Genomic DNA, 12,187 nt, shown 5'->3' on the forward strand with positions numbered 1-12,187 from the left:
TTTCCCTGCTGTCTTGATGGAACCTGCAGTCTCTGGACTATTCGATTGAGTTCCACTTCCCAATGGAAGTCTGCTCTCACCTCTAGTGGTGGTTGCAAGCGGATCATTTGAGAAAGGGAGTCTCCCTGATGTCGCCGGACTGGTTGGTTCTAACAACAAATGCAAGTCTCCAAGGTTGGGGAGCTCACTGTTAGGAACTTAGGGCGCTGGAATACAGAAGAGTTCTCTCTGGAACATCAATCAGCTAGAGCCTGGGCGGTTCAGTTGATGTGCTTGCAGTTCAGCTGCAGGGTCCAGCGATCCAAATAATGTCGGACTATGCAATGGGGCTTACATCAATCAGCAGGGAGGACCCAAGAGCCAACAAGTATCTCAAGATAGACCAACATGTGGAATGGGTAGAAGTGCACCTTCAGAAGATCTCAGCCTCACACATTGCAGGAAAAGACAATGTAAGAACAGACCTTCTCAGCAGGGAGAGTCTGGGCCCAAGAGAATGGGTATTGTTGGATGAGGCCTTCCAGCTGATAGCGGATTGCTGGAGCCTTCCATTTCTAGACCTGCTGGTGATTTCGCGCAATGCAAAGGTTCCTTGATTCTACAGTCGCAGGACAGATCGGAAGTCCTTGGGGATCAATGCTGTAATGCAGGCCTTGCCAGAAGGCAAGCTGCTGTATTCCTTTCCCCCATGGCCCTTATTGGGAAGAATGGTTCAAAGGATTGAAGGCCACAACAGGACGGTGCTTCTGGTGGCACCAGATTGACCCAGGAGGCCATGGTATGCAGATCTGTGAAGACTCCTGGAGGAAACCTCTCTTCATCTTCCATTGTGCAGGAACCTGTTGCAGCAGGGACCTGTCCTTCACGAAGATCTGACTCTGTTTTGTCTTACGATATGACCCTTGAGAGCGCTCGGTTGTTGAAACATGGATATTCTACTGCAGTGATTGTCATCATGCTATGAGCATGAAAGTTCCCCACTCCCTTAGCCTATGTGCGGGTTTGGCAAGTGTTTGAGGCTTGGTGTGAAGATCGAGGAGTGCTTCCTTGTTCAGTTAGGATTACACTCATTTTGGAATTTTTGCAGGATGGGTTGAATAAAGGGTTGGCCCTTAATTTCTTGAAGGTACAGGAAGCGGCTCTTGCCTGTATCAGGGGCCAGGTGAATGGTGAATCCTTGTCTCATCCTGATGTGGCCCATTTCTTGAGGGGAGTGAAGCATCTTCATTCTGTTCTCCCTTACGGTTACCGATTCCTTTGTGGAGTCTTACTGGTATTGGATTTTTTGGCAGGCTCTTCGTTTTGACCACTGCATAGACTTTCCTTGTGGTTACTGACCTTGAAAACTGTGTTTCTGGTAGCAATTTGTTCTGCATGAAGAATTTAAGAGTTGCAGACCTTGTCTAGCCAGAAGCCATTCTGTCAGGTGACTCCAGGAGCGATATAATTGCGTACTGTTCCTTCCTTCTTGCCTAAAGTGGTCTCCTAGGACAAGCAGGATGGTAGCTGTTACAGATGGGTGACATCATCGGATGGAGCCCAGCATGGAAAACTTATGTCAGAGTTTCTAGAAACTTTGGCATACTGAGCATGCCCAGCATGCCACTATCCACGCGTTCATGCAGGGTCCCTCTTCAGTCTCTTCTTTTCCACAGAGCTATATCATCTCGCGGTTGTGGAGCTCGTGCTCTTTTTCTTTGGGAAAATGTTTTTTCAACTTTTTTCGGTGCTGAGTCCCTCTCCATTCTTCCCGACTTTAGATTAGTCTGACGTGGTAAGTTTTGCCTTCTTTGTGGTCGGTTCCCGGTAGCGGTGTCCTTCAGCATCTGTCGATCATCGACTGCTCGCCGGCTGTTTTTCGTCATGGCATCCAGTTTTCGTTGGTGCCCTCAGACTATGTCCCTCACGGATCCTCAAGAGGTGTGTGTCCTCTGCTTGGGGGCATCGCATGACATTCGGGGATGTAGTTTTTGTGATCAGATGACCCCCAAGGGCCAGCACACCTGCCTGGACAAGATCGAAAAGTTGTTCGGGTCCAGGACACTGGCATCAGGGGCATCAACGCCAAAGGGCTGGGGAGAACCGATGGACACTGATCCCTTGGTGTTCACCCCTCCACCAGGGCCTCTAGTGGAGAGGAGTGCCAGAGATTGGCCTTCCTCGGTCTACTCTCACTCGAGGATTTCTGGATCGTCTCCTCCTTCCTTGATGCCAAGGAAAGACCGGGCCGAGCACCGTGGGGAAACCCCGGAAACATTGCCACCGGTCTCCATCTTCGCACGGTGCCGGACTCAGGTTGACACTGGCTCCTGCTGTGATGTCCCTGAAACGACCCTGTGGCAAGGAGGTATTGCCCTCCATCGAGGCCGAGAGTCCAAGGCATTCTCCACCAATTCCAGTGCCAGGCAACAATCTCCCTCAGGGCTCTGAGGGAGATCTGTCTATGCCGCTTGTCCTCAGTCTGTCCTGTCGGTGGTAGCCTTCGAGGAGGAGCTGGAACACAGGGTACAGTTGGCAGTTGTTCAAGCCCTACAGGGCATCGAGCCACCAGCGGTGCCTTTTGTGTTGGTACCGCTGCTGAAGCGCCTCAACGTTCTCACAGGACAAGCAGGATGGTAGTCCTCACATATGGGTGACGTCAGTGGACGGAGCCCTGTTACGGAAAACATTTCTGTCAAAGTTTCTATAAAGCTTTGACTGACACTGGCGCATTGAGAATGCTCAGCCTGCAATTATCCCTGTTACCACAGGTGTCTCCCCTCAGTCTTCTTTTTTCCGCTCTGCAGTAACCATAGCGGTTAGGAGCTCTGTGAGAAATTCTCACAATTTTTCCTCATGGAAACACTTAAACCTTTACTTCACAAACGCTTTTTCCCTGCACGGGTCTCCCTTCGCGTACATTTAATCGATGCTCGGTGAGTACTATGCCCTGTTTTTCAGTCGGTTCCTGTCACCTCACTACGATTTCCCCGGCCTACCAACCGAATTGCGGCCTTCCCTCTCCCTATGTTTTCACAGTTAGCCCCACATAGCCTGCCAGTGTCCTCCTGTGACACACTGCCTGGTTATTAGTGCTAGTGGGATAGGGACTTCCACGGTTACCGTTGCCTCCAGGGCCTCTGTCGAATCCATGCCTCCATCAATTTACCTCAGTACCTTCGTGCAGTCGATGCCCCCATCTCTACAGTCGATACCCCATCCAGGCCGCCCTTCCTTTTTCAATGCCATCGATACCCCTCCCCCCACAGTCCATCAATGCCATCGATCCCTGCATCAATTCTTTCGGTGCCATCGATGTTTTCATCCATGGCGCTGATTTTTCCATCTATGTCATCGATACACGGTTGGATGCCATCGATGCACACCTTGGTGTCATCGGTGCTATCAATGCCCAGGTCAGTTCCATTGATACCCAGGTCGATTCCTTCGATTCCATCCATGCCCGGGTCGGTGCCATTGCTACCCATATCGATGCCCGGGTCGGTGCCATCGCTGCCCATATCGATGCCCGGGTCGGTGCCATCGATGCCCATACCGATGCCTGGGTCATGCCGTTGATGCTGTCGACGCCCACGTCGTTTGCATCAGTGTCCTCGTCGTTCCTATCGATGCGGCCATCGATTCAGATTCCATCAATTTCTATTCGATTCTTCGATACCACATCGTTTCCATCAATACCTACGCCGATGCAGTCAATGCCTCTGTCACTGTTATCGTTGCTCTGCCCGGGCCATCGACGTTTTTTTCATCTATTTTTGACGATACCCTCGAGGCCGCTTCTATGCCGCCATCGATACCGTCAATACTGACATAGCACCTACACGCAATGCCCTCACCTAAACACAGTGCGCCATGCTTTGGGTTCTTAACTAAAGCCCCGTATCAGCCTACGACACTACATAGTGGCAGGAGCAGTGCAGGCATTCTGACAGTCATCATCATTCGCCATCCAAGACAGTGAGGGCATCCACCTCGGCGCTGGGGAAAGACCGGGCCGAGCACTGTGGCATTCATTGTCACCGGCACGGTGACCATCTGCCACCAACGCCATCCAAGACATTGGTGCTATCCTACTCGGTGCTGGAGAATGCCCAGGCTAAGCAACATCGCTACTGCCACCGCCACTGTTCCACACAGTGCTGGCAGTCCTTGGTGCTGCAGAATGACCGGACCGAGTTCCGAGGAATTCTGCACTGGCATCATGATACATCGATCCGCTGCAAAGAGGGCCGGGTTCATGAGTCATAATAGCTCCCCTGTATTCAAGTCGTTCCCCACCAACACCGGTGCGGGGTTCTGACCCTCCACAAATTATTGTGGTGGGCCAGACACACTCACTTGGTCTCCTCTGTACCTGCGCTACCATACCAGGTTACAGAGTTGAGTCGGACATTTACGTCCTTCAGGCTGTCCCTCGATGCCTCCTGAAATCCACGGAGCCATCGATCTTCACCGTCTCGTCGTTCTGCGATCCATGACGGATGGCAAATACTCTAATCCCGCTTCAGCGACAATCCCATTGAGACCTGTTCTCTAAATCGGGCCACATGGTTTGAAAGATTCTAGGTCGTCTTGTCTTCCAAGAACCATATTAGTGTCACATATCACTATTGCCAGCTATGTCAGACACAATACCGAGAAACTCTCTACCAATCATTTGGGATTGCATCAGGACATCCTCCCGTTGTCAGCAACGGGACTCTGTACTGATTAATACTCTGGCTTCTGGTTCCTAATTAAGGACTGAAATCCCAGATGCATTCGCTGATCTGCTAGACACAAGATCCAGCAAACACTGCCTCAATTGCAAATCTACCTCGAGGCCTGGCGACAGGTCTCGACGTTTTCTTGTACAGCACACAGAAATGCAGGTAAGACTCTTACCACTCACGCTCCCGTGGGAGGTTACATGATTACATCAGCCCCGCCAGTTGGACACCTCCTGGTCTCTCAACTTGCCGGATATCAGAGTGGCCACCCCACTTGGTACAAAGGTTCAGGGTACAGTCCCCCGGACGCTACAAAGCGCAGGGGGGGGGGGAGTTTTAAATCTCACTATTCTTACTTTCCACAGAAAGTTGTTGCTCTCCGCCCATCCTGCACCTCAGAAATATCAACTTTCTTCAGAAGGGGCAGGTAAAATGGTGTCTCTCGTCACCATACTTCCATACCGCAGTAAGTAGGTTGCCTCTCTCCTCTAATCTTTCTATGTGCTTCATGGTGAGTCAACAATATTACAGTCCCAAGCTCTGCCGGTTGCTCCAGCTTCGGCAACTTTGGTATTTCATTAAATCGCTAGCAGTGACTGCTGTTTCTTGCGGAGTAAAACATCATTCACGCTTTTCCTTGCATGGACAGCTGCATAATAACAGTCAATCCAAGCAAGGAGCTCTATCTTCTTCACGACTCACTATAAATCTAATACCTGGGATTGCTGTTAGCTACCATAAATCCCATATAGAACACTTCTGGACACCACAGTCACAACAAACGTCCTGTCCAACAATCGCGCAGACATTCTGACAAATTCCTATATATCTCTGCATGCATACAACATAACCTCAGCCCCTCAATTCTTTCATTGCTGGGCCACGGGATTTTTTCACCATGCACTTTACTCATAGGTCCAGATTTGCTATGAGTAAAATTCAGTGAAATTTCAATTATCATTGGATCTAAGCTGTTCAACCGCTTTCGTCCCTGATCCATATTGCAGATCTAGAACCAAATCCTCGGCTGGTCCTGCTCATGCTCGCATTTACTGAGGATTGCAGAGTTCGAACTAACATCTTCTCACCCCAATATGCGTCTATTCCGCTCCATGCAGAGTTTCACATCAACATCCTGGAGCTTCGAGCCATGAGTTATGCCTTTATTTATTTATTTAGCAATTTTATATACCGATATTCCTGTAACAAGTTACAAATCACCTCGGTTTACATAATAATGATAACCATTGCAAAAGAACTGCATTACATTGAACAAGGAAGTAAAACTTGGATGCAAAACGAAAAGGGGTTTTATGCCTTACAATACTGCCTCTGCAACAAACCTTTGTGCATACAGACAGATAGCATAGTGACAATGTGGTATTTCCAACACACAATCACGCACAACCTCTTAAGCTGCTCTGCTAGGAAGCTGCGCAGCTCTATCCTTGGCTCTTGCTCACTCCATGCAACCCCGGGCCACTTATCTAACAGATTTACTGAACGCACTAGCAGACCTTCTCCATACAGGTTTCCATCCTCTCGGATGGTCTTGGACTACATGTGTAGCGAGAAAAGTCTTCTAGCGCTGAGGTCAACCGACCTTGCCCTCTGAGTCTGAATCGAACCATACGGTGGACAGATTCTATTCCCTACACATGTCTCAAATGCATTTCCATGGACGCTTTTGCTGCAACAAAGATACCTCTCATAGCCAACACTCTTATTGTGCTGCACTGGGACGGGGTTCACTGTTTCTCAGACCCACGTCCTGGCCGAGACTAATATGCTTTCCCATAATTCTCAATCTACCACACCAGTAACCAATTCGCCTTCTCACAGGTCATGGACTCACTGATGTTCTCAGGTACTGGTAGCGTCACAAAAACCTTCCACACATAAATCTTACCATTCAAAATGGCATGATTTACCACATGGTGCATACAAAAGGGTATTACCCCCTTTTTTTCTACACCACTCTTTTCTCTTACTCCCTCGGATTCTGCTCCCCAGACATCCTCCACATGGGTACACCTCAGTTCCAATTGGCGTACCACTTGGGAGTGGGGATACCCGATTAACAGTTCAACCCCTTCTGAGTCAGCTTACCATGGGTTATCCACTGATTAAGCCACCTCTATTTTTACTGGTTACGGAATGGGGCCTATATTTAGTGCTTACAAGACTCATATGTTCCTCATTCGAGCCTTTCCATTCCTCTCACTTAACAGTCTGGCATGGGAAATTCTTTCCCTCATAGTCATCACTTCTGCCAACATGGTCAGTGAGTTCCACACCTTGTTACATGCTCACCCGACCCTGCGTTTCTCCGTGACCGAGTGGTCTTACATATTCAACTTCATATCCTTCTTAAGGTAGACGCAGCATCTCACCTTACTCAGAATATACTCTGCCCACTTTTTCCCAACACCTCTCTCTCACCAGGGCGAGAGGGTTTTCCACTCCTTGGACTGTAAAAGTGCACTTGCATTCTATCTAGACCACACTACACTCCATAGGAATTACACCTAACTCTTTCCTTCTGTGGCAAAAGCCAAGTTGCGAGTTCCAGTGGGCAAACAGACCTTTTCCTCCTGATTGACGGTCTGTATCTCTTTTTCCTACCAACAAGCAGGCATTTCACTACAACACCGTGTGTAACCACACTCTGTTAGGGCCGTACCAGCCTCAATAGCTCACCTTTGGCAGGTGCCGCTTGTTCATATAAGGCTGCGACCTGGAGCTCTCTCCATACCTTCGCAGCCCATTATTGTTTAGGTAAGACTGGCCGGCATGCTTCCATGTTTGGCCAGTCCGTCTACTCATCTTCTTTTCAGTTTAACTACCCAACATCCTTCCACCAACCCATTACGGGTTTCAGGATGCCCTCCGTTCCAAATTCCAGCCCCGTCGTTGCTCCTTTTGCACGTCTTTGGGTGCATTTGGTGCACTCTCGAGCATCCTCAGCTCGGTACTAACCCATATGTGAGGACTACCGTCCTGTGAGAAAGCAGAGTTGCTTACCTGTAACAGGTGTTCTCACAGGACAGCAGGATGTTAGTCCTCACAAAACCCACCCGCCACCCCGCGGAGTTGGGTCTACATATGTTTTATTATTATTTTAGTTTCGCTTGCGCTTTTTGCTATAAGACGAGACTGAGGGGAGACACCTGTGGTCACAGGGATAATTGGAGGCTGAGTATGCTCAGTGCGCTAGTGTCAGACAAAGCTTTATAGAAACTTTGACAGAAAGGTTTTCCTGAACAGTTTTTTTGCTAGTCTGTCCAAGGTTGCTTTTGAAGAGAATATTGGCAGGCTGATGTCAGCGCAGGGGTATATATTCTGTGACGTCAGTTTGCTCCGTGTCCATCTGCTGGTAGAGGTGCATAACCCATTGGTTCTGGATTCAGCTGTCTGTCCTAAAGAAAATGAAATTATCAGATAAGTAGTAATTTCTCAATTTATTTAGTTAGAATTATTTTTTTGTTTTAAGGGAAATCACATTTTGCCCAATGTTTCCTGTCTTGTACCAGGCAAAGATTATTGATGCTCTTGTTTTTCCTTATCCCAGGATATCCTGGATTGGAAGGATGCCCGTACCTTTTTGTACTGGCGACTTCGACGTCTGCTGTTGGAGGAGGTTGTGAAAGGAGAGATCCTAGTCGCAAACAGCGAGCTGAGTGACATCCATATTCAGTCCATGCTTCGGCGCTGGTTCATGGAGACAGAAGGGACAGTGAAGGTATTCTTTCATTCAGAGCCTTGTGCAAGTGTGTTTTGCCGTGGCTGTAGGGAGCTTCGGGTTGTCCATGTGGATGTTCTGTGATGATTTCCTGCTTGCATCTGCTCAAACTGCTAATTAAAATCACTTTTTTTTTTTTACACAACTCATTATTATTTAGTGCAAATATAAAACATAAGCTTCATATACTGTCTGTATGTAATACAACTGGAAAAATCTGTTATTTTGATCTTGTGCAGTGCTGGGTTACTGATGTCATTGCATAAAAAGATGAAAAACGCTAGCCAGCGTTAGACTACAACTATCCTAATCACAGGGGAAAAAAACATCTTGAGCTTTGTTTTCCATTGAGTATAAAATATTTTCACCAGTAGAATGATCAGATGTGAAATTCATATCACAGACTTGGCCACTTATGGCAGTCTGAAGGTCTTTTTCTATTACCTTATACACTTGTGTATATGTAGATCTCATGTATAAGTCGAGGGCATTTTTTGTTTCCAAAAAGTCAGAAATTTCTTTGATCTGTGGATAAGTCAAGGGTAAAACCTAAGGGGCTTGTGAAATCAAACTAAGAAACAACTCAAGAAAATCACTTTTATTTATTAAAAAAAAGACTAAAGTGTCTCATAAGAAACATTTAACAACTTAAGAAAATCTTTTATTTAGTTATTAAATGAAGAATAAAGAGCCTCATTCAAATTCTTTTAAGTCCGATTCTTCATCATCAGAATGTCCAAATAAATCATGGAACTATTCTTTGGTGATGTCATCAGCATAAACATTGTCTTCGCTATCTCCATTTGTTTTATCATCATCCAGTGCTGATTCATCTATGTCTTCATAGATGGCGTCATCTTCTGATCCATCCATAGCATTGCTAATGCCACATTTCGGGAATGATGACTTGACCATTTGTGGTGGCATTGACTCCCAAGCATCCTTTACCCATTTCGCTACCAAATCATTGTCTGGTTTCATCAGGTTCCCTCCTTTCGTTAACTTTAATTGACCAGAACACATCCATTGCTGCCACATATGCCGCAATTGGGCCTTGAAAGGCTAGTTGATACAGACATCTAATGGCTGGAGCATTGATGTCAGTCCTTCTGGAATCACTGCTAACTCGGTCGTTATTTTCTTTGTAACGTTCTTCACATTCTCCTTTATAGGTGCAAGGAATGTATCCCACATCAATAGTGACGGTGGGTTTTTTTAGCCCTGTGCCTGGTTGCCTGCCCCACACATCGCACAGCCACCATTTCATTCCCTCCTCATCCATCCAGCCTTTAGATTGAACCTGAACAGTTGTGCTGGCCAGAATTTAGATTCTTGTGCATCATTTTCCTCTTGAATATTACACTGGGCGTAGTTTTGTGCCATCTGCCAAGCAAGACAGGATCTCCATGAAATGGGTCTTTTCACGACCAGTTGTTTTTATAAGTGCAGTCTTCTCACCAACGCCAGCTATAATTAGATTGTTAGGTATATCAAATGTCATCAGCGTTTTGTCCATATTACCAATGTTATTCATATAGAAATGATTCTTGATTCTCTGCTGAAAAATGAATTTGTGGAACAAACAGATCTTTTCAATAAGCTCTTTAGGAAGTTTCTGTGAAATCTTTGTGCGCTGACAAAAGCACAATCCATATCAGTTAATGAACTGTGAATACCAACCAGACATGCTGTGATTTTTTCAGACCTTCAGTCGCTGAATATTTTTCTTTTGCCATTTGAAGGGCACAAAGCCTAATGCTCGAGCGAGTCATAATGTAGCCATTCTGTCTGCATTCCATTACCCAGTCATTCAGAGCCTTTTCTATTCCATCAAAAGGCACAATTTTGAAACGTAAGACTTTCTTTGACTTTGGCATTTCTAGCAGCTTTTCTTCATTTTTTCTCCAGTCTGATGAGTTTTTCACTAATGGCGAATTCTCTTGCAGCTACACAATTGCTGGCCTTATTTGCACGTTCAATTACCTTCAATTTCAGCGATGCGGTGTAAGATGCTCTCTTTTTCTTCTCAGAACTCATTTTCCTGAGGGTAAGAAGTCATTCTAATGGCTATCCTTGCTGTTAGAATCCTTTGCTCCCTCCCCCATGACTATCCCTGTTGTTAAAATGCTTCCCTCCCTCCCCCTGGCTATCCCTGCTGTTAGAATTATTCACTCGCTCCCCCTCCAGATCCCCTTAACTATCCCGCTGCTATCAGGACGAGGAGGACACTTACAGTTAAGGTACGTCCTCCCTCCTCCCCCGCAGTATCCCAGTGTGGTGGTAGGACAGCTTCTCCCCCACAACTCCTCTGGATCCCTTAATTCAACTGCTCACTGCTGCTATGAGGATGACTGCAGACTTGCGGTCATTCAAGCAAGTCCTCCCTTCTCCCTTGCAGGGTCCCAGTGGCGCACTTTGAACGACATGGTTCTAAGTGCACCAATCAGACTCTGGCTTGGGAGGAGAGAGGACATGCCTGAGCAACCTCAAGTCCAGTCGTTGTTCTGATAGCAGCAAGCAGATAATTTAAGAGATCAGGAGGGGCTGCAGAGGAGACGCTGTCCGAATGCCACAGTGAGACACCACAGGGGAGGAGGGAGGATGTGCCTTAGCAACTGCAAGTGCCATCATCGTCCTGATTGCAGTGGATGAGTAAAGGTATCAGGAGGGCAAGCGTGCGAATGATTCAATAATGCATCTAGAATTACCGGTATTTATTTATTTATTTATTTAAAGCTTTTTTATACCGAGGTTCAGGTAACAGAGTTACTAATCACTTCGGTTTACATTTCAAACATCCAAACAAATGACATGAGATATGTCTTACAATGAACAAGGTAGAAAACAACTTGGAAAACAAGATAGAAGGGATAGAAGGTAAGATTTGTCTTTTTGCGGACGACACTAAGATCTGCAACAGAGTGAACACGCCGGAAGGAGTGGAGAGAATGAGATGGGATTTAAGGAAACTGGAAGAGTGGTCGAAGATATGGCAGCTGAGATTCAATGCCAAGAAGTGCAAAGTCATGCATATGGGGAGTGGAAATCCGAATGAACTGTATTCGATGGGGGGGGAAAGGCTGATGTGCACGGAGCAGGAGAGGGACCTAGGGGTTATAGTGTCTAATGATATGAAGTCTGCGAAACAATGCGACAAGGAGATAGCAAAAGCCAGAAGAATGCTGGGCTGCATAGAGAGAGGAATATCGAGTAAGAAAAGGGAAGTGATTATCCCCTTGTACAGGTCCTTGGTGAGGCCTCACCTGGAGTACTGTGTTCAGTTCTGGAGACCATATCTACAAAGAGACAGAGACAAGATGAAAGCGGTACAGAGAAGAGCGACCAGAAAGGTGGAGGGTCTTCATCGGATGTCATACGAAGAGAGATTGAAGAATCTAAATATGTACACCCTGGAGGAAAGGAGGAGCAGGGGTGATATGATTCAGACCTTCAGATACTTGAAAAACTTTAACGATCCAAAGACAATGACAAACCTTTTCCGTCGGAAAAATATCAGCAGAACCAGAGGTCACGAGCTGAGGCTCCAGGAAGGAAGACTAAGAACCAATGTCAGGAAATATTTCTTCACGGAGAGAGTGGTGGATGCCTGGAATGCCCTTCCGGAGGAAGTGGTGAAGTCCAAAACTGTGAAGGACTTCAAAGGGGCGTGGGATAAACACTGTGGATCCATCAGGTCTAGAGGAAGTGTATAAAAAGGAGGCAGCAAAACACTGCA

The 12,187-nt window shown here is 46.8% G+C and overlaps 1 protein-coding gene across 1 annotated transcript in view; it reads left to right on the forward strand.

The window, feature by feature from the left end:
* The window catches only part of LOC115100985 (acetyl-CoA carboxylase 2-like), a 982,255-nt gene that overhangs the window by 936,455 nt on the left and 33,613 nt on the right, over nucleotides 1–12,187 (forward strand). Inside the window, 1 exon segment of the mRNA XM_029620121.1 lies at nucleotides 8,281–8,451. Coding sequence (XP_029475981.1) covers nucleotides 8,281–8,451 — 171 coding nt within the window.

This window comes from Rhinatrema bivittatum, chromosome 11 (assembly GCF_901001135.1).
Source record: "Rhinatrema bivittatum chromosome 11, aRhiBiv1.1, whole genome shotgun sequence".
Classification (NCBI taxonomy): Eukaryota; Metazoa; Chordata; class Amphibia; order Gymnophiona; family Rhinatrematidae; genus Rhinatrema; species Rhinatrema bivittatum.